The sequence below is a fragment of the Oreochromis niloticus genome, linkage group LG19 (genome assembly GCF_001858045.2).
Source record: "Oreochromis niloticus isolate F11D_XX linkage group LG19, O_niloticus_UMD_NMBU, whole genome shotgun sequence".
NCBI classification, from domain to species: domain Eukaryota; kingdom Metazoa; phylum Chordata; class Actinopteri; order Cichliformes; family Cichlidae; genus Oreochromis; species Oreochromis niloticus.
Window position 1 is genome coordinate 8429701 of NC_031983.2, and position 22509 is coordinate 8452209.

General features: G+C 39.3%; 4 protein-coding genes and 1 long non-coding RNA gene across 6 annotated transcripts; 3 read left to right on the plus strand and 2 right to left on the minus strand.

The window, feature by feature from the left end:
* Window positions 1-151: 151 nt before the first annotated feature.
* Window positions 152-1172, plus strand: LOC109195964 (interferon alpha-inducible protein 27-like protein 2A). Its single transcript, XM_019348804.2, has 4 exons — window positions 152-278; window positions 368-397; window positions 475-636; window positions 924-1172. Exons 1-4 carry the CDS (start codon window positions 269-271, stop codon window positions 1007-1009), a joined length of 288 nt encoding a protein of 95 aa, XP_019204349.1. The 5' UTR covers window positions 152-268; the 3' UTR covers window positions 1010-1172.
* A 5571-nt stretch (window positions 1173-6743) lies between these two features.
* Window positions 6744-8398, plus strand: LOC109195779 (interferon alpha-inducible protein 27-like protein 2). Its single transcript, XM_019348488.2, has 4 exons — window positions 6744-6855; window positions 6991-7020; window positions 7151-7312; window positions 8091-8398. The coding sequence occupies exons 1-4, from the start codon at window positions 6846-6848 to the stop codon at window positions 8174-8176; spliced, it is 288 nt and encodes a 95-aa protein (XP_019204033.1). The 5' UTR covers window positions 6744-6845; the 3' UTR covers window positions 8177-8398.
* A 596-nt stretch (window positions 8399-8994) lies between these two features.
* Window positions 8995-9948, plus strand: LOC102082289 (interferon alpha-inducible protein 27-like protein 2A). The gene is made up of 4 exons (XM_019348635.2): window positions 8995-9115; window positions 9205-9234; window positions 9312-9473; window positions 9765-9948. The coding sequence occupies exons 1-4, from the start codon at window positions 9106-9108 to the stop codon at window positions 9848-9850; spliced, it is 288 nt and encodes a 95-aa protein (XP_019204180.1). The 5' UTR covers window positions 8995-9105; the 3' UTR covers window positions 9851-9948.
* Window positions 9949-12656: 2708 nt separating this feature from the next.
* Window positions 12657-20866, minus strand: LOC109194347 (interferon alpha-inducible protein 27-like protein 2A). 2 transcript variants are annotated; one of them, XM_025901178.1, is made up of 4 exons: window positions 20753-20866; window positions 20614-20637; window positions 20378-20545; window positions 12657-13451 (listed from the first exon to the last, which is right to left on the minus strand). In XM_025901178.1, the coding sequence occupies exons 1-4, from the start codon at window positions 20775-20777 to the stop codon at window positions 13342-13344; spliced, it is 327 nt and encodes a 108-aa protein (XP_025756963.1). In that variant the 5' UTR covers window positions 20778-20866; the 3' UTR covers window positions 12657-13341. The 2 variants fall into 2 exon arrangements, with proteins under 2 accessions (XP_025756963.1, XP_005453409.2); XM_005453352.4 differs by lacking the exon at window positions 12657-13451 and adding an exon at window positions 19436-20038.
* On the minus strand, window positions 13642-16596 carry LOC100712289 (uncharacterized). Its single transcript, XR_003215333.1, has 3 exons — window positions 14068-16596; window positions 13870-13893; window positions 13642-13796 (listed from the first exon to the last, which is right to left on the minus strand). It is a non-coding gene; the product is annotated as an uncharacterized LOC100712289 (long non-coding RNA).
* Window positions 20867-22509: the final 1643 nt, after the last annotated feature.

Below are 22509 nucleotides of genomic sequence, written 5' to 3' on the forward strand. Positions count from 1 at the left end.
TTCTTTCAGAAGCTACGGTCACAAACATACTGGTTTCTTCATTTTACACATGTGATCCCTTCGTAAACCTACTAACACCACCCCATTTATCAATATAAGCAAAGACAAGAAACACAAAAAGTAAAGAGAAATCACTCTCCAGTCTGTGTTGCTCTCTGTCGCCCTCTGTTGTTCAACTCTGATCATAAAGTTTTGTCTCCGAGGAAATGAAACCTTGCTTGCTATAAAAATCAGCCCATTTCAGAGCAGACGCAGAGCAGATAAAGACATGGACCCCGGTGAGTTATTTGAGTTTATGTGCATGGATCGTCTTTAATAAAAAAAATAAAAGATGGATTTTAATGTCTGTTCTTATGTTGTGTTATAGTGACAGCTGTGTGCAGTGCTGCAGGAGCAGGTAAGCAGTTTATTTAATTTTAACTCATTTGAATCAAAGCCCGATCTATGTCTGATCCATGTCTTGTCTTCCTGCAGTAGGTGCTGTAGTCGCCGCTCCTGCTCTTCTGGGAGCTGCTGGTTTCACCTCAGCAGGAATAGCTGCAGGCTCCTACGCTGCAGGCATGATGTCGTCTGCTGCAGTTGCTAATGGAGGAGGAGTGGCAGCTGGAAGTGTGGTGGCTGTTTTGCAGTCAGCAGGTAAATTAATAATTAGACGTTTTATTCGGATTTTAACTTGCAACAACATGCAAAAAGACAATTTTCATGAAAATATCACAATTTTAGATTAGATAATGACACTATATTGTGTCATTATGATAATAAATATAACAATGACATCATCAATTATATCATTAATGATAACGATAACTGTGAATAATGATAATGATACAGTACACTGTGATATCAGCAGAGCTGAAGTGATATTTACTTATTAGGCACAAAGTATAAGTATTTCTCAGCTTCTTTGTGTAATGGTGCTGCAGGTGCAGCTGGTCTGTCTGCTACTGTTGGTGCTGCTGTGGCTGGTGCTGGAGCAGCAGTGGGATGGTTGGCGAGTTTCATCAGCTGAAAATCATGAAGAACTCATATATTTGCTTTATGCCATAACTGGAAGTCTTGTTACTCTGCTAAAGTTTTTTTTCCTACCAATTTATGCAAACACTTTTTCATTATTATGTTTTGACTGTTAGAAAATTATATTAGTAGTAATAAAAATGCATTTAAAAGGTTTACTACCTCATTGTCTTATTTTAAATAAACCCTTTCACGCGCAGTGGTCACTACAGTGGACAGCTATTCAAAGGCTGTTTTCTTGTATTTGTGTCATTTGTGTCAGTGTTGATGGTTTACTTGCACATAAACCACTACATTGGACACTGATGTGTCGCTCCATACCCTGCCACCCACTGGTCGTTTAATGTTACTATAGATGTATGACTTGTTTGATTGTAATTGTTGTTATTTAATCCTGTCATGCATGAATTATGACAACTTCAATCAGGAGTTTTTTCTTAAGTATTTTTATTCACCTTTTTATGCCTAAAGATGAATAAAAATACTTAAGAAAAAAAAGGCCTACATTATGATTTTGTCATAATCACAGAATACCACAATAAATTTAAAAGGTATAAATGTAAGCCTGTAAATGAATAGGTATGTCCAAATTCGTAGGCCGTATCCTTCGCAGTCCGCATTTGAAGGCCAATTACGTCACAGCCAGGCGAGGAAGGCTGCTCCAAATGCGGCCGACAAATGCGTCCTTCTTTTCCCCGAATTTGAAGGATGGGTCGGGTGTATCTTTCGTGGCCCAACCTGTCCCAGAATTCATGGCGTGGCCCAGCCAATTCCAGTTTCCAACAGAGAGGGCAGCTACTTAGTTTTAATATTGTCAGGGGTTGCAGTGTGGGTGAGGGAAGGCGGACCCAAACGCTGGACTCACAGGTCAGTTAAGGCTGGTGTTTAGTGCAGAACGAAATGAACGAACAGAACTGAAGCAGGAAATGGCTGGCTGGCTGACGGAACTGAACATACGACAACCTAACAGCGACAATGACACGCCAGTGAACCGGTAAAACTGAGGAACTTAAATACACAGACTGAATGATGACAATAATTGGGCACAGGTGAGTACACGGCTGAACATAATGAAACAGGAAATGGAACATGTGGAAAAAACAGTGAACATGAACTTAAAACGCTGGGTCAATGACCCAGGAATCCTGACAAATGTTACTCTTATTACTCTTTGTGGGTCACAAAATAAACTTTTAACATATTTTCAGGCAAGAATGTAGGTGTGTAAACTTTACATATCTGCTTGGTTTATCAAGACATCACATATTTGAAAAAGTGCTCCGATGTTTTCAGAGACGTCTGTTACCCACCAGCCTGATAGCTGACCGGGAGGTCGAGGCTCACTAGAGCTGGCGAAAACACTGAACTCCCGGCACATCATTTTCAAATCCACCGCGGGCTTTCACTACTCAGGTTAAACATGATATATAAGTCACTTAGATAACTTAAAAATGCTATTGTTTGGCTTTTGTCAGTCTTTTATTTGTTCCTTAATAAATCGGTTTGGCTGAGATTAAAGTTATAGTTTTACACAGCTGAATAAACGTCAAACAGAGGACTGATTAAACAGAGGTGTGAGATGATCGAGAATTTACTCCAATGTCGTGTTACATTTTAGATAGCAAGGAGCAGACGGCCGAGTTTATTAAACTCCACGAGACAGCTAGTGATGCAAATCTGAAGGCTAGACCGTCCCATTTCACATCCTCGCACTTCCGACCTTCTCGTTCTTCGAAGGACCCAGCCCACGTAGACCGCGAAGGCTGGGTCTTCTGAAGGATGCAGCCTATGAATTGGGACATAGCTAAAGTGCCTCCACACTGCTCCCCCTGGTGGATGCACATGATGTGACCACCGGTTGTCCTAAATGCCACTTAGAGGCGTTACTACAATGGCAATCAGTCAGTAATCCGTCATACATCCAAGGTGGTCCTGTCAGGGATGAGGCAGCCAATTTAAGTGGCCAGTTCCACTGATGCACTGAAGGTCCCCGCGCCAGGGCCAGGCCCCACTGCATGCACCTACCCAACACCCCAGCAACACACCAACCAGGACCCAAGCCCCACAGGCCCAGCCAGAACCCCAGCCTGGAGGCAGAGCAACCCCAGAAACCCAAGTCCCCAAACCTGCTCTGGAAATTAATAGCAAATTTCTTGATTGTATGTATTAATCACTTATTAACAATATCACTTCAGTAATAATAATATCACTTTGTTACTTAGGATAGCTTCACATCTGTGTCTTATGTTTCCACACACACAGTGAGGCCATTGTGAGTAGACCAGAGACATCCAGGCGCCGGGTGTGTGGGGGGGTTGGATAGATAGGTAGTTGGGGCCGGGGGTTTGACTCTGGTACATAGGGAGGTGACAGCATGATTGTAATGCTCCCTCTCTCTTTCTCTGAAGGGAAGGTTTCAAGGATGAACTGAGCTGAAGGTATAGCCGTGTGAGATGTTGCAATATGTAGGAGTTGTGGAATGTCTTTGTCAGTGTGTGTATATAAGAGATCAGGGTGGCGACCATCGTTAGAGATCGCTTTGGCGTTTGACCAGAGCGCTCTGTCCATGAGGCAACGTGATTAAATGTCACACAGTGGAAATTTGTATTTATCTTGTATATTGTTTTTATTCTGATTTTTTGTGTTTATTTATGACTGTCGTTTTATTTGCATGGTTTTATTCTGTTTCTATTGCATGGTTTTTAGTGTTTTATGTGACATAGTTTTTAATCCACTGTGGACTGGCTACACATGGGACAAATTAGCTGATAGGGACCACCTGCTGAGGCATGGGTGTATCCAGAGGTGGCCTATCAGCTGTGTAAAGACCTTTTAAAAGCAGGCTAGCTGAGCACTGAAGGAGAGAGGCCCCAGACTAGAAGGTTAATGCTAGATGGCCAGCATGACACGGCGACCCAGTCCTGACCTCATGGAACGGCAACAGTAGGAGACAACGCGTGTGATTGGCAGCAAGGCAGAGGTTTACCTCTGCCTGCATTTGTGAGTAGGGTCTCTACTGTTGTTTACTGGGTGCAGCTGGGTTGGGAGAGGGTCGCCATGGCCATGAGCCAGGGCCGCTTCTGGGACCATTGTTCTGGCCCCTATTTGTTATTTTACAGGACACCGACGCAAGGGGAGCTGTGGCGGTGGTCACATGATGGATTCGGGTGCAGAACACAAGCTGGGCTGGGATGTGATGGGCCAGTGGAAGGACAAGAAGATGGGAGGCTCTTCCTTGTCTGCCGAAGACGGGGCTGGCGTGGACTCTGCTCTAAAGAAGGAATTCCTGGCCCGCTGATGGACCCATAATGAACATGTGGCATAATTATAGCAGGGGGTTTTTAGTGAATATAGAAAATGGTAGTTTTATGGGTTTTAGAATTGTTTTATTTAGTTTTAGTAGATTGAAAACATTTTATTACGTACATTTTAAGGGTGTTTTTATTTGTGCTCCCTGGCCTAGTAATAAACTGTTTCTGATCAGACCTGCTTCATCTCTGTGCCCGTGGTATCTGACTCGCTTGCTCCCGCTTGTATTTTAAAGAATCTTTCTTCTTAGCATGACATTCTGGCACGACTGCTTTAGTATCCCCCGTTTGTTACATAAACACATTTCAAAAAGATGCTCATTGGGCGTTTATAAAAATTGCCATGACAGGACTCACCCAGTAACCTACGTCCACCGGCACAGACTCCCCCAACCACAGCTGCCAGGTCAGGACCACAGACAAGCTGAGTGTTGAGTGAGTCTCATGGGCCGTCATCTTAAAGACTTCTATTTGTTTTGTAACTTCACAGTATGGTAAACTAAACCACATGACCCCGCCACATCCGCCTACACTATACCATACCTTCTTGTACCATCCATTTGAATGTAAATAAACTCCACCTCTTACAATCTATTCCCTGGATGTCAGCCTCTATTTCTGACCGATGATAAGTACTGTAGCAGAACCCAGCATTGAACTGGCGTTCACCATTCTGTATAATGTTACTGTTTTTATTGTCTTGGAGCACCTGAAAGCACAAAAATGCCAGAGAAATTTAAACTTCATCACATGCAAACTAAAAAACTGTTTCAGAAAAGTACGCGCTTGTGTTTCTGTGGTGATTTCTGATGTGTTTGCATCTTTTTTCCATGACTTAAGGTCTGACCTTAACAAAAGAGAAAGCAGGTCCAGAGTTCTGCTGCTTGAAGAGGAATCCTGACAACATGGCAATGATGACGGGGCTCTCTGCTTCAGACTGAATATATATATACATTTACAGGTAGTGACTCTTTTGTGCAGCCTAAAATAAAGTTGGTTAATATGTGCATCATACCTGTTTCATACCAGATGTTGTTTAACATGCCATAACTCGAGTTTCCCCAAGTGCAGTACTGTAGCATCCCTCCCTACAAAGCTGTGATCTGCAGAATTTCAATGACCTTTAGTAACCCCGAGTACATTAATGCCAGGCGTTTTATTTTTTTTTCACCTTACCTGCAGTGTTGCATCAGCATAACCCAAATATCCTTGGGCAACATACTAACCCCAAGTTGCTCTCGGATGTGTATCAGTGTGATAGTCATGATTGTTGATTGGTTTCTTCTCCACATTTTTATAACAGCACTACTTTCTACACTGTTTAAATAATGCTCGCAAGGATTGTACCACAGTGTGTTCCAACATAACTTTTACACCCTTTCGTTTTGTAAGTCTGTAGATGAGATTGTTAGAGCACCATGAGGCAGAGCTACAGCCTATAAACCATCATTTATAATAAGGTTAACATTTTTTAAACTTAAACTGTGTTGATTCACATTATTGTCATGAGGAATGCCGAGCTTTGCTACCATGAGAAAATAAATGTACACAACTTGTTTTGAAAGGAGAAAGACAAAGTCCTGTTCCTTCAATCATCACATACCTGAATGTAAAGTATGCCGGTATGTCATGGGTATGTTTGCAGTATGGGCGAGGTTTAATGCTGTCGTCATTGCAGTGGTGTGACAACTCCATTATCTTTGAACAACTACAAGAATCATTTCTTATGAACTGAAACTTTTGTGCAACAAATACACAACAACCAAAGTGCTTGTTTAAATCAGGTCACCTAAGACATTTCTTGTAAGGCAATAAAGATGTTTCTGTTCTGGTTTCCATGAACTGTTCCAATAGTGACTGAAAAAAAAGTTAAATTGCTGTTGAAAAAATAGTAACTAGGACACTGCTTATTAGTAGTACAGATATAAAATGCTGCATTTGAAATTAAAAATCCAGCACTTTCAAAAATGTGCTTGGATGCATGTTGGTGTCTGTCTCCACCTGCAGACAGGAGGAAGAACTTTTTGGCCCCTAATTATTTTAAATTTGTAATTTATTTTCTCTGAGGAAGGTCCGAGGTTTAAAGAAGTGCAGTACATCTGCCGTCCTTACAGATCTTCCACAGATCTTTTTTGCTCCCACACATAATACAGACACATTTCAGTGACCCAAGTAACGTTTATATACGCTCCCTATGATAAGCTTGTTCTTGTTTGTTTTCATTTTAAGCAACTGATTCAACATAAGGATTAAAACAGAAAGAAAAACCCTTGAAATAACCCGTGTGTGAAATCCATAATAAAGATGGCATTAAATAAATAAATAAATATGTCAAACCCCCTGAGATCCAACCTCACAGTCACTTGTTCCATGATGACTAAAGAAAGTGTAGTTACTTCGCAGACCCAGTGACGCCGACTCTAAGAGTTTCATTTTCCAGGAAAACAGCTGATCCTCACACTCCTATATAAGTCCAGTCGTCCAACACAGTCCAGGCTTAGGCTCCTGATCCTGAGTGCAACAATGGGTCTGTGTGAGTACAGCTGCCTTTTTCAAATCATCTCTACATCATATAAGCTTATGATTGTAGCATCACAGAAAATGTCTAAATATTTCAGGCTGAGCTTTGGTAAGATGTTTTTTTTTTTCTTTCTTTCTTATGTTTCAGTGACAGCCGCAGCAATCGCAGCCGGGGCAGGTAACAAACCTCTTTGTTTATTGATGTATTTTTACCTCTAAAACTCAAAGGTGAAGTCACACATATCATACATGTATTCATTTTGAAGCATCCTGATGATCAGTAACCAGGTGTTTCTTCTTGCTGTCAGGTGGAGCAGTGGTCTCTGCTCCTATTGTCCTGGGGGCTGTAGGTTTCACCTCAGCTGGAATAGCAGCTAGTTCCTACGCTGCAAGCTGGATGTCTGCAGCTGCTATAGCCAATGGAGGAGGAGTGGCAGCAGGTAGTGCAGTGGCTGTTTTGCAGTCAGCAGGTAAAAAAAAAAAAGTAATAAATGTTTTATCAGCGATTACTCAAAAACCTTTATTATAAACCTGAAAGATCCAAGAAACAATAACATGCGACTGAGCTGCAGTGAGGATAATACGACGGACTATTAGGGCCACGTTAAGAAAAATATTATCATTTTGAGAATAAAGTCGAAATGTGGAGATTACAAGTGTCTGAAGACAAACTGCCACAGTTGCTTCTGTATATCATCTGAGTTTGTGAAATTGTGCTTCAGAATCAGTTTTAGTAACAAAGAAAGAAATGATTTCTCTTTTAGCTCATAAACACAGTGTGATGATAAGTGTTAGGTTGTACAAAAAGCCACGGCTGGCAATGGACCAGAGCGTTCTCATTTTTGCGATCTCGTCATGTAGGAACGTGTTGGGTACCCGAAAGCGTAAAATGTTGACGATTTGTCACATAGCGTAAAATATTACGCTTAGGGAGTGAGAACGTGTTGAATGGACAGATGCGAGGTTATCGATGGTTACACCTTCGTGCAATAAAAAGGGTGAATGTTGTATTACAAGACAGCTGATCAATTTGTTTCACTAACTCATCTAAATAAGGAATTTTCTTTAGTGGATATAGCGCATGTGGCAGTTTGTGTTCAAACAGTAATTTTCATATCAACAATATTTCTCTTGTGGCTCTAATACTCCGTCGTAGGATAAAGCCTCCTCTCTTCTATGCAACTCAGTTACTTGATCTAACTGCTCGATCAGCTGTCTGGTATTCTGAAGCTTGTTTTCTCTCTGCAGGTATGGCAGGTCTGTCTGGGGCCGCCACCGCAGCCGTGGGTACTGTTGGAGGAGCTGTTGGAGGATTGGTGGCTGCTCTCATCTGAGACCAGGAATTATGATAATCAGAAAGAAAAAATAATAATAGTAATAAATGATATATTTACTGCTGCCAATTGGAAACAGTTGCAATACTATCAGCGTCATGCTTCAGCAAAGCTTGGCTGAAATTTGAGTGCTGGTAATGCTGTGGTGTTTTATTACAAAACACATGAACACGGTCAAATTGTGCAACTTTAAATAAAGCCCTAATAAAATAATGAAAAACATTTTAAAGTTGTGGTTATTTGTATTGTTATGTTTATATGTTATTATTTATTTATGTATGTGTTATCTTAAAAAAATAAGACATGTATCATTATTTTTATGTAACTGAGTCCTAAGGCTGACATACTTACTATATTTGCTATAAAAATAAAGCGATCACCAAAGCTTGAAGTGAAAACACGAAGTTGGACACACTGAGTGTCGCACATGATACAAATTCTACCTGTAAGCATAAATTATTTGGATTTTATTTTTTCACTGCATTATTATCTGCTGACAAATACGTGATATCTTTCCATCTGGTTATAAATTGATGGTCTGCCAAAAACTGATTTCCGACATTTAAACTGTTATGAATGACGTAATGGCATTTAATCTAATGCAATTCTTTCATGAACGAAATCAACATATATTTATTTTATTTTATGATATAAAGAACATTTCTTTCAGAAGCTACGGTCACAAACACACTGGTTTCTTTATTTTATACATGTGACCCCTTCGTAAACCTACTAACACCACCCCATTTATCAATATAAGCAGAAATAAGAAACACAAAAAGTAAAGAGAAATCACTCTCCAGTCTGTGTTGCTCTCTGTCGCCCTCTGTTGTTCAGCAGTGAAAATAAAGTTTTGTCTCCGAGGAAATGAAACTTTGCTTGCTATAAAAATCAGCCCATTTCAGAGCAGACGCAGAGCAGATAAAGACATGGACCCCGGTGAGTCATTTGAGTTTATGTGCATGGATCGTCTTTGAGAAAGAAAAAAAAAGATGGATTTTAATGTCTGTTCTTATGTTGTGTTATAGTGACAGCTGTGTGCAGTGCTGCAAGAGCAGGTAAGCAGTTTATTTAATTTTAACTCATTTGAATCAAAGCCCGATCTATGTCTGATCCATGTCTTGTCTTCCTGCAGTAGGTGCTGTAGTCGCCGCTCCTGCTCTTCTGGGAGCTGCTGGTTTCACCTCAGCAGGAATAGCTGCAGGCTCCTACGCTGCAGGCATGATGTCGTCTGCTGCAGTTGCTAATGGAGGAGGAGTGGCAGCTGGAAGTGTGGTGGCTGTTTTGCAGTCAGCAGGTAAATTAATAATTAGACGTTTTATTCGGATTTTAACTTGCAACAACATGCAAAAAGGCAATTTTCATGAAAATATCACAATTTTAGATTGGATAATGACACTATTGTGTCATTATGATAATAAATATAACAATGACATCATCAATTATATCATTAATGATAACGATAACTGTGAATAATGATGATGATAATGATACAGTACACTGTGATATCAGCAGGACCGAAGTGATATTTACTTATTAGGCACAAAGTATAAGTATTTCTCAGCTTCTTTGTGTAATGGTGCTGCAGGTGCAGCTGGTCTGTCAGCTACTGTTGGTGCTGCTGTGGCTGGTGCTGGAGCAGCAGTGGGATGGTTGGCGAGTTTCATCAGCTGAAAATCATGAAGAACTCATATATTTGCTTTATGCCAAAACTGGAAGTCTTGTTACTCTGCTAAAGTTTTTTCTCACCATTTTATGCAAACACTTTTTCATTATTATGTTTTGACTATTAGAAAATTATATTAAATTTAATAAAAATGCATTTAAAAGGTTTACTACCTCATTGTCTTATTTTAAATAAACCCTTTCACGCGCAGTGGTCACTACAGTGGACAGCTATTCAAAGGCTGTTTTCTTGTATTTGTGTCAGTGTTGATGGTTTACTTGCACATAAACCACTACATTGGACACTGATGTGTCATACCACTGGTCATTTAATGTTACTGTAGATGAATGAAGTGTTTCATTGTATTTGTTGTTATTTAATCCGGTCATGCATGAATTATGACAACGTTAATCAGGAGTTTTTTCTTAAGTATTTTTATTCACCTTTTTATGCCTAAAGGTGAATAAAAATACTTAAGAAAAAACTCCTGATCGAAGTTGTCATAATTCATGCACGAAAGGGTTAAGTATTACAACAATGCAAAGTATTACAACAATAATATTGTTTTTAGCTGTTTGTAATATTAACTGTACTCTTAAACTTAAATACAAGAACAACAGAAGTTCTTACAGATGGACGACTGATAAGGCAGGTTTAAGAGTGCAGTCAGAACTGAACATAACTGCCATGTGTATAGTTTTTCTCTCTTTTAGTTTACAGTTAACAGGAAGCCATTTTAATGTCACCTCACAGATTATCATCATCATGATTACAGCAACTGTTAGCATGTTCGTTTATTCACCTTGAGAACTCACCTCCAAAACATTTATTCCTTTGATAAATGTATTTGTAAGGCATTGAATGATTAAAGATGAGCATCTACATGAATCCTGTCAGGCTCATGTGCAGGTGTGTGGAGAGAAGGAAGAGAGGACCCAAACGCAGGACTTGAACGCTGGTAAAAGATGGTGTTTATTATACCAACAGGAGGAAAAGAACATAAGATGACTGAACTGAACCGGAAACACACATGCAGAATCAACAATGACAGGACAATAAACTGAGAGAAACGGAGGGTTTAAATACACTGGGTAATGATAATAAGAACCAGGTGATACACACAGCTGAATTAAATCTAACTAATAACACAGGAAGTGGAATAGAACATAACGCACACAGGTCAAAGCTAACATAATAAAACAGGAAACAGTGACAAAGTCCAAAACTGAAAACACTGGGTCAATGACCCAGGAACCCTGACAGATCCCTTTTGTTCAGAAAACCACAGCCTGTTAACTGCAGCCAGTCTTCCCAAAAGAGAGTAACGTGGCTCAGCAGTATACAAAATTTTATATGAGAATGTGCGTCTATCTAATTGGTTAAAACTGATGGGGAGAAATTATAGTTTGCACTAAACTATCCCTTCGTTGGTGCCCCAAACTAGTCCCAGCCTCTCAGCACTAAAGATTTTTCCCTATTTTCTAACCTTTTCCAAATAACGTGTTGTCTTACTGACCATGAGAGCAACCCTGGCTGAGTTACAGGATACTGTTTTTGTCTCATGCAGTCCCGATGACCCACACACCACAGCATTTCAGTCAGGTTAAGGTCTGGACTTTAATTTGCATGCGTTTTTATTTTCACATTAAATTTGTAAAGACAACATGATATCAGTCATTGGATCAGATAAAACATCTTCACCCTCTACAATGATATTTTATTTCAAAATCATGGGTAAAAATCAGCAACAAAGGTTATCAAACATTTTTGTAATTCTCAAATCATCCTTTAATCTGAGTCTCCGACATTTACATATAAGAATAAATTTTCATTCAGGATATTGAGATTTGTCACAGGAGGAAACATTTGTAGGCCAGTATATGTTTATTCAATGTGTTAATCTTCGCATTTCAGAGTCACGATACACATAGATGAGATCACCCAACCCACTGCTCTTAATGCAAGAAAGGATTTCCTCCTAAGCAAACAGAACATATAACAAAAGGTAAAACAGGTCATTCAAACTAACCTGCCCTGACAAATTCAATGTACAGAACTTGTTTTGAAGTAAGAAAGAAAAGGCCCTAATCCTTTATTCATCTGGTTCCTGAATGTAAAGGAGGGCTGTTCATGGGTGAGGCTTCATCACATTCCGTTGCTGTTGTCACTGCAGTGGTGTGACGTCACAATTATGTCACAACTACCAGAAGTTACAAAGTGCTTCAAAAATGGAAATAGTACAAATTTAAATGAACAAGTAGGATAAAAAATAAATAAATAAACAAGAGCAATAAAAAAAAAACATAACTACATGTCAAACATTCAGAAAAGCTTTTTAATGTAAAAAAAAAATGCAAAATTAAGAAGCAATACTTAAGGCAATAAAGTTCCTGTCCTCCATGAACTGTTCCATCACAGAAAAAGAAATTCCCTCTCTTGACATTTTCCAGAGGTTTTGTGTTTTGTTTAGATGAAACTTTGCAAAGCTGTGCTGCCTTGTTCTTTTAAAAGAGAAGAGGCTTCTCATGGCAGCCCTTCCAGCCATTTTCTAATTGAACTGTCATGAGCTTTAGGATAATAACAGATAATTATAGAGAATAACAGAGTCAGTGATGAAGCTCTTTGCTTTTGTTTTGTTTTGTTTGCAATTTCTCTAATCCTTGCATGGTCTGACCTTCCAATAGGATTGTGGGATTATGCTAGTACACACCTGACCAGTAAATCACAGCTGCAGAAAACAAACACCAAGCAGTATATCAGTGAAGAGCCTGGTTTAAAAAAAAAAAAAAAAAAAAAAAAAAAAGACTTTCTTTCTAACAGATATGCCTTAATTTGTATCTCCATCAATGATATTATTGTAGGTCATCTCAGTCCTGAAATTATCAGTGTTGTCTTCAGGTCTTTAAATCCACTTTTTATATTTCTTCCATGTTTCATTTAAAGTGGTAGAAATAATTTTTTGAACCCTTGAAGAATTTGTATGTTTCCTCACTTACAAAGAAATGAAGAGTCTCGAATTTTTATGGTAGTTCAATTTTAATGGAGAGAGACAGGAAAACAAACACATTACAAAAAACGTGTAAATTGCCCGTCACTGACTGAAACAGGTGTTTGAGCCCATTAGATACAGATAGATTACTTGGTCTGTAAGAGTGATACATTTATGGACTATGGATTTGATATTGTTACTGTACATTATATGATGGTGTTTACAATAAAAACAACAATACTTTTATTTTGCATGTTTTTTCATTTTCAAATTAAATTCATGAAGAGAACAGAAGCATCATATCAGTCTTTGGATCTGATAAAAGATCTTCATCCTCTACAATGATATTTTATTTCAAAATGATGGATAAAAATCAGCAACAATTTTAATCAATGATTCAGTTCTCAAATCATGCTTTATCTGAGTGTTGGAAATTTACACATAAGAATAAAGTTTCATTCAGAATATTGAGATTTGTCACAGGAGGAAATATTTATAGGCCAGTTTGTGTTAATCTTCATATATAACAGTCACATTACACGCAAATGAGAACATCCAACCTGCTGCTTTTCCAACATTGCCAAACAATAAAGTGGCAATCCATGGCAGACCTGCTGCACCTACAGTGAAATCAAATTAGACACCATTAGCTGTTTGTTATACTTGTTCAACATGAGCTTTTATTATTCATCTTCATCCCCTGATTTACATAAATTATTTTATTTATTGTTGGAAAGGCTGTCAACTGTGTGGGGAGCCCCCACACAGTTGACAGCCTTTATGAACCTTTATTTATAGAGACGTGTCCAATAAGAACATTTCATATGTTTGACATTTAGATAAACATTAAAAGCCACCTAAATATGACATCAGTTTGGCAGCGATGGAGCCTCCTGCTATTCCAGCTGAAGTGAACCCCGATGCAGCAACAATGGCAGGAGTCAGAATCACAGTTCCATTAGGTCCTAGATTGAAAAAAAAAACTTATATTAAAGATTTTCATATCAAAATTATGCTGTGGTTAATGTGATGGCGTACCTGCAGACCCAAGGACTGCCCTGCCTGTTAATGAAATGCAAAAAGATGTCAAATAAAATCTTTACAGTAACAATAATAATTCATATAGACTGCATAATAGGATAACACTGTTTTATAGATAGATAGATAGATAGATAGATAGATAGATAGATAGATAGATAGATAGATAGATAGATAGATAGATAGATAGATACTCACATATTTCTTCCAAGCCTATGTCCATGCTTTCAAAGACAACACACAGATGACACCAAGAGCTCAACTGCAGATATGGAAACCTGATGCATGTCTTTTACTTTTGTTTTCCAAGAACTGTCACTCCCATTTCTCATATATGAACAGAGGAGGAGCAGCATAGGGATGTAGTTTTAAAAATATAACACTAACATATTCATCTGTAGTTCATATTTGTGGAAACACTGACTTCATTGCCTTATAAAAAGAAAACAAAACATATTTCTTTGCAATGATCCAAATAAAGTCATTGCATGTAACAACAGGCTATGCACATAACATGTTTTGTAATAATAACTTTATAATAAACAAACCTGTCATGGTCCTGGGTCTTTAACCCAGTACTTTGAATTGTGGTTCTGGGCTTGTTATTTGTTCTTTTAAGTATGAGACCTTTTATGTTCTTGTTCCTGAATGTGTTCTTTTCTAGTTCCTCTGAGTTTGTCATTTATAGTTCTTGATTTCCTGTTTTATTTTGTCAGTTCCCCTTTTGTGTCGGGTCTGTCTTTGTCTCATCTCGTCTCCATGTTCTGTCTTCAGTGTCTCCGTGTACCTTTGGTCTCCCCATTTGTGTCCACGTCTGTCTCGTCTCTCTGTGCTTTGTCTCAGTGGCCCGTTAGCTTCACTTTTCACCTCCAGACTGGACTTTTCTGATTGTTGTCTATTTTCTCCTTTTTTGTATTGTTGTTTCTCTGTTTATATCACAGAGTCATTTGAAAACAGATTTGACCCAAGTGTTCTGAATAGAGGTTTAAAGGAGTGTTATACTTAAACAGACTAAACAAGCCTTTTAAAGTCGTCTGCTACTACTCATGGTGGTATTTTGCCTCTCATGTACTCGGTTAGCACAAGTTTTTCCCTTGTGCTTATCCTGTGTCTCTGCGCTACGATTTAGGATTATTATTCAACCCACCTGTAGTTGCCTCATGCCGAGGCTGGTTGGCCAAATGGGTTGAAAAACTAACTGCCTGCAAGCGACCCGCCTCCTCAAGCAACCCGCCTCCTCAAGCAACCCGCCTCCTCAAGCAACCCGCCTCCGGCACTCACTGAACCTCCGGATCAGTCTTCTGTCCTAGAGGAGTATCGTGATCTTCAAGAGGTTTTCACTAAGGTTAAAGCTATATCACTCCCCCCTCACAGGCCCTATGACTGTGCCATAGACATCCTCTCTGAAACTCCACTACCTTTGAGCCGTCTTTACAGCCTGTCATGGCCTGAGAGGAAGGCTATGGAAAAATATATTCAAGAGTCTTTCGCAGCAGGCATCATCCATCCTTCCTCTTCCCTGGTAGGCGCAGGTTTCTTCTTTGTGGCCAAAAAAAGATAAGACGCTGTGTCCCTGTATTGATTACAGAGGTTTAAATGAAATCACAGTGAAAAACAAATACCCCTCACCTCTCATCACCTTCACTGAACCACTCCAAGGGGACACCAATTTCACTAAACCGGACCTTTGTAATGCCTTCCATTTGGTCCACATCATGGAGGGGGATGAGTGTTTAACACTCCTGTCAGGGTTCTGGGTCATTGACCCAGCATTTTGAGTTTATTTTATAATTTTGTTTCTTTTGCTGTTTTGGGGGAAACGTTTAAGTTTTACCTTTACTATTAGTATGAAGTTTAGCCTTGGTTATGCTTTTAAGTTTAGTTAGACTTATCATGTTTTCCTGTTGATGCATCATTCCCTATTTCCTGTGTGAGTTTGTCATGTCCTCGGTGTATGTTCCTTATGTTATGTCCATGTCTCTCTCCGTGTTTTCGTCTCCCGTTCATGTTTCTATGTTCCCAAGTCTGGTTCTCCCCTGTTTCGCCCCCGTTCCCTGAGTCAAGTCCGTGTGTCTTAGTCTGCATGTTTCCTGTATTATTTTGGTAGTATTCCTTCCCGTGTTCATTGTGTTCTGTTTTACTTTCCCCATGTCATTTTGTTTATTCACCCAAGCTGTGTTCACCCCACCTCTTCCCTCGTCACCCTCTTATGTATTTATGTTGTAAGTTGTCATTTATTCTGGGTCAGATCGTCTGTTTGTATCCCGCCATGTCTCAGGAATCTGTGTCCAGATTTTCATGTTTTACGTTCCCTTTGTTCACGTGTTTAGTTTAGCTTTTCCAGTTTAGTTTGTCTTAGCTCCTTCTCAGTTGGCTTTTGCCTTTTTGTTTGTTAGTTTTGCCACCAGTCATGATAAATGGCTCGCCTTTTGTTAGGAATTCTGTTTCCTTCCTTTGTCTGCTCCCTAAAACGACACACGATCTGCCGCCTCTGCAAATCGTGACAACAAATTTAGGGCATCTTCAGTGTTTCCTTGGTTTTGCCTCACTTCATTCATAACTAAAGCCAGGTAGCAGCGCCACTCACTCGCCTTACCTCCACAATTGATACTTTTGTCTGGTCCAAAGAAGTGCAAGCAGCTGAAAAAACTATTCACCTCAGCACCCAGTTTGGTTCATCCTGACACCAAGAAGCAGATGCATCTGATTTCAGTGTGAGGGCAGTCCTCTGCCAGCATTCAGGCCCACAAGGTAAGCTACAGCCTTGTTTCTTTTTTTCTGATTTTCAGATTTCTCCTTCATTGGATTTTCAAAATTTTGCTTCTCATGCTCCAAGTATCCTTGTAGTCCATCACTCTGGATTAGGTGAAAATGATTAGGGTTAAATGCAGTATAATAAAGCTGAAAGTGCAATTGAGATATTCTTTTTTTATTATTTGACGCCTGTATGCATACAGCATGTATCACTTCTCAATCATTTATTGCACTTCTTGCTTATCAGTGAGGTGCTTTTAGTGCTTTATCTATGTTTGTGTGGGGACTTGTTATAAATCAGTCTTCAACCTTTAATCTCTCTCTGGAAATGACTGGGATTAAATGCAGTCAAACAACGCTTATGTGAAACTGTGTCCTGTCATAATTTCTAGTGCTGCCATTTCGTAGGATCTCCTGTCCAGGGCTCCTGAAACGTTGGTTGTTCTTACAATTCATCTCAACTTCTGCTCTTGTGTCTGCTGTGATAAGCCTTTTATACTCACCCATTTTATTTCCTTTCTGTTTCTCATTATTTTTCTTAACAAAATTAAAACCAGAATTAAGGTATGACTCAAGTACCTGAAGACATTTTACACTAGTTGGTACCTGCTGTCTTTCCTGTGTTACATCCCACACCCCAAAGACCTGAACAATTAAAATTACATTAAAATTTGTTGTTTTTAATGATTTTTTTTGAGAATACATAAAGTTATAGATTAACAGACAGTGACTTTTTTGTACCGCCCAAAATAAAATGACAGTACGTTATTTATAACCAATCTGTCATTTCTATCCGGTCTTTAAGTGATGACGTGATGAATGCTGCCTCCGGGCCCAAACTACTCTGCGTTTAATAAGGCTGTTGTGTTAATGACTAACCTCGTATTGTGGATGAATTATCTCCGTGGTTCTCCTGACTGAAGTTTGGTACGTTTACAGCATCCTGCCATGCGATTACATTTGTCCCTAAGCATTGGGAACCCTCACATTAACCTTTATCGAGAGGAGAAAAAAGTCCTCCGTTCGTTAGCGTTCATCCTCCAGCTTCACTGGGCTAATGTTATGCTAACATACCTGTGTCGCTAGCGATCACGTAGTACATCATCTTAGCTGCGTCCCAAAACCTAGGCCACATCCTTCAGAGGACCCAGCCTTTGCGGTCTACGTGGACCGGGTCCTTCGAAGGCCAGAGAAGGCTGGAAGTGCGAGGCTGTGAAATGGGACAGTCTAGCCTTCAGATCTGCGTCACCGCTGTCTCGGTGGAGTTTAATAAACTCAGCCGTCTGCTCCTTGCTATCTAAAATATATCAGGACACTGGAATAAACTCCCCAACTCTACCATCTCACACTTCTGTTTAATCAGTTTTCTGTTTGACGTTTATTCAGCTGTGTGAAATCCCGGAGGAACCCACCCGAGGGATTAATAAAGTTTTATTTAATCTAATCTAATCTAATCTAATAACTTTGATCTCAGCCAAACCGTTTTACTCTGGAACAAATAAAACACTGAAAAAACCCAAACAATAACATTTTTAAGTTAGCTGATTGGTTTATATATCACGTAAACTTCTCGCCGGCTCCAGTGACCATTGAACCCCCCGGCTAGCTATCGAGCGGGTGGGTAACAGACGTCTCCAAAAACATCGGAGCACTTTTGCAAATATGTGATGTCTTGATAAACCAAGCAGATATTTGAAGTTTACACAGCTACTTTCTCGCCTGAAAATATGTTAAAAGTTTATTTTGTGACCTAGAAAGAGTAATAAGAGTAATATTAAAACTTAGTAGCAGCCGCCATTGTTGGAAACTGGAATTGGCTGGGCCGCGCAATGAATTCTGGGATATGGTGGGCCACGAAGGAAACACTCGACCCATCCTTCAAATCTGGGGAAAAGGAGGACGCATTTGTCGGCCGGATTCAGAGGAGTCTACGAATTGGGACAGCCTTCGTTGCGTCGCTGTGACATAATCGGTCTACAAATGCGGCCTCAGGAGAATGCAGCATATGTTTTGGGACACAGCTCTTATACCAGCTAGCCCAACTTCAGTAACCCTACAAACGTCACTGCTGTTTAGTTTCCTGTCTTCATTTATGTCGGAAGTGATAGCAGAGCTGTACATCTTAATTTGTTTCAGAAATCCCTCAGTCAGAACATGGTATATATACAAATGCGGCCGCAGGAGGATGCAGCCCATGAATTTGGAAACACCCATTATATTTAAATGGAAGCTAGCGAGCTAACTCCCTGCTAACTTCTAACTCAATTAAATTTAATAAATTCATGACATAGCATGCATGTTTTCATGGATGCCTAAAAGTTAAACTTAATTGTTACGCCTTGTAGAGCATCCACACTGGTTATCTTATTACTGATGAAAGTATTTAGACAGTATTTCAACTCTCAGTAATGCTGCAGTGATCGTTTGACTTTGGGACCTGCAGCAGAGTTTGGGCCCAGACATGGCTAATGACGTCAGACTTAAAGATAGGATATTTTGGGTTTCATACCATTTTCATACCTGATGTTGCTTTGCATGCCATAACTCGAGCTCCTCCCTCCCTCTCTACAAAGCTGTGAGACTTCATCCACAGCTTTGTAAGGAGGAAATCATTACTGACTAGCACACTGGTTACTCTAACCGTAGCCAAGATGAACACAACAAGTTTGTTTGTACTTGCTTTGACTTTGTACTTTGTCTTCAACTTCAGGTTAAAGACCCCTGAGTACACTTGAAATCATTATGGAGAGCAGAGTAAAGTGACCTTTAGTGGGATTTTTAATCTTGTTTTTTTAATAATCATACTGTGTTTAATATAAGTCTGCAGATGTGGAAGTTAGAGCACCACAGCTTGCAGCACACAGCACTGTGCTGATTCATAATAATGCAAGAAGGAATTTCCTCCTAAGCAAACAGTGAATACAACAAAAGAAAAACAGGTCATTTAAACTAACCTGCCCTGAGAAATTAAATGTACAGAACTTGTTTTGAAGAAAGAAAGAAAAGGCCCTAATGCTTTATTCATCTGATTCCTGAATGTAAAGGACTGTTCATGGGCGAGGCTTCATCACATTCCTTTGCTGTTGTCACTGCAGTTGTGTGATGTCACAGTTATGTCAAACAACTACCAGAATCAAATCAAATCAACTCAAAATGTTTTTTTAAATGTTTTTGTAATTTAATTCTCAAATCATCCTTTAATCTGAGTGTTCGACATTCACACATAAGAATAAAGTTTCATTCAGGCGATTGAGATTTGTCACAGCAGGAAACATTTATAGGTCAGTTTGTGTTTATTCACTGTGTGAATCTTCATATATCACAGTCACGTTACACACAGTTGAGAGCACCCAAGCCACTGCTGCTCCAGCACTGCCAAACAATAAAGTGACAGCCCATGACAGACCTGACGCACCTAAAGTGAAATCAAATTAGACACCATTAGCTGTTTGTTATATTTGTTCAACATGTGCAAAGCTTTAATTCTTCATAAAATAATTTATGATGTACATAAATTATTTTTCTCATGAACCTTTATTTATAGAGACGTGTCCAATAAGAGCATTTCATATGTTTGACATTTAGATAAACATCAACATTCAAAGTGGACTAAAATATTACAATTTCTAATTTATCTGGCGGTAATCCTGCTCTGTAAGAAAACATGTCTATTTGTTTGGTTACGGGTTTTTTACACACATTAGAGAGAGAGAGAGAGAGAGAGAGAGAATATATAAAAAATTATCTGGTTTACCCCAGGACTGCAAGATTGCTACGAGACCTCCTGCTGCAACTCCACCTCCACTAGCAATTGCTAAATATGACATCAGTTTGGCAGCGATAGAGCCTGCTACTATTCCAGCTGAAGTGAACCCCAGTGTAGCCAGAATGGCAGGAGTCAGAATCACAACTCCACCAGGTACTGGATAAAAAAGTTTATATTAAAGATTTTAATATCAAAATTATGCTGTGGTTAATGTGATGACGTACCTGCAAACATAAGGACCGCCTTGCCTGTTAATGAAATACAAAAAGATTTCAAATAAAATCTTTACAATTATAAAAATAATTCATATCCACTGCATAATGTGATAACACTGTTATAATAAATATATATATATATACTCACATATCTCTTCAAAGCCTATGTCCATGCTTTCAACGATAACACTCAGACACCAAGAGTTCAACTGCAGTTATGGAAAGCTGATTCATGTCTTTTACTTTTTTTTTCAAGAATTGCCACTCCCATTTCTAAAAGAACAATACACACTAGACAGGGGAGGAGCAGCATAATGATGTAGTTTTTTTGTTTTGTTTTTAAACAGTAACATATTCATCTTATGATTGTGGAAACCACATAAAAAATGACAGAAAAATTTCTTTGCAATGATCCAAATAATCTCATTGCAGTAACAATGGGCTCTGCACAATAACAAATTATGTGTGGTAATAACTTCATTATTATAACAACAAACCTGGGGCAGCACGGTGGCATGGTGGTTAGCAGTGATGCCTCACAGCAAGGTCCTGATTTCAATTCCACCTTTCTTTCTGTCTGGAGTCTGCAGGTTCTCTCCAGGTACTCTCGCTCCCTCCTACAGTCCAAGAGCTCAACTGCACAGTCCAAACACATGCAGTTAATGGGGCTAGGTCAGTTGGAAAGTCTGAATTTCCCATATGTGTGAATCTGACTGTGAACGATTGTGTCTATGTGTTAGTTATCCCTGAGACAGACTCAGTACCCTGCCTCTTGCCCTAAAACAGGTGGGATTGGCTCAAGTCCCACCCCCGTGACCCTGAAAAGGATAAGCAGAAGATGGATGAAGTTTTGACTTGTGGTTATTTTTTCTTTTAAAGTATAAGATCATGTATCTTCTTGTTCCTGAGTATGTTGTTTTCTAGTTCCTCAGAGTTTGTCATTTATAGTTCTTGTCTCTTGTTTTCTTGTTCGTCTCGTCTTCATGTTTATTTACCTTCTGTCTCCCCACTCATGTCCCATGTTTGTCTAGTCTCACTGTGTTCTGTCCACTTTTCACCTCCAGGCTGGATTTGTCATATTATATAAATATTATTTCTCAAATGTTCTGAATGGAGGGTTTAAAGGAGTGTTAGATTTAAACTTACTGAACAAGTCTTTAACTTTTCTGCCTTTTGGTTTAAAGTCATCTGCTACATCATGGAGGAATTTTGGCTCTCATGAGCTTGGTTTCCCAAGTTTTTTCCTTGTACTAATCCCGTGTCTCTATGCTTTCTGCTATCACAATTTAAGATTGTTATTCAACCTATCTGCAGTTGCCTCACAACTGCTGGTCATTACATACCACTAACCTGAGATTCTGCTGGCTCTTTCCTTCGGAAACATCTACAACATGGAACTCCCATGGGTCAGGCTACTTTGTTTCTAATTTTCTGCTCAGTTTTTTTGTTCCTTTTGTACTTTGCTCTCAGGTTTCACCTGTCATTTCCAAACAGCAGGTAAAATGCCAAAAGTTTGCCCTTAACTATCTGCTATACACAGATGCTGCCACGTATCTCTGTTGTAGGCAACTGAAGTGACTGGCAGCCTTCACAGGGAATAAATGAAATCCTCAATTATCCTAAACATCAACAACAGGTTTTTTTTTTTAATCTTAGTTGGACTGTGGCACATCAGTCAACTTCAGGTTAAAGGCCCCGGAGTACACTTGAAATCATTATGGAGAGCAGAGTAAAGTGACCTTTAGTGGGATTTTTAATATTGTTTTTTTTAATAATCATACTGTGTTTAATATAAGTCTGCAGATGTGGAAGTTAGAGCACCACAGCTTGCAGCACACAGCACTGTGCTGATTCATAATAATGCAAGAAGGAATTTCCTCCTAAGCAAACAGTGAATACAACAAA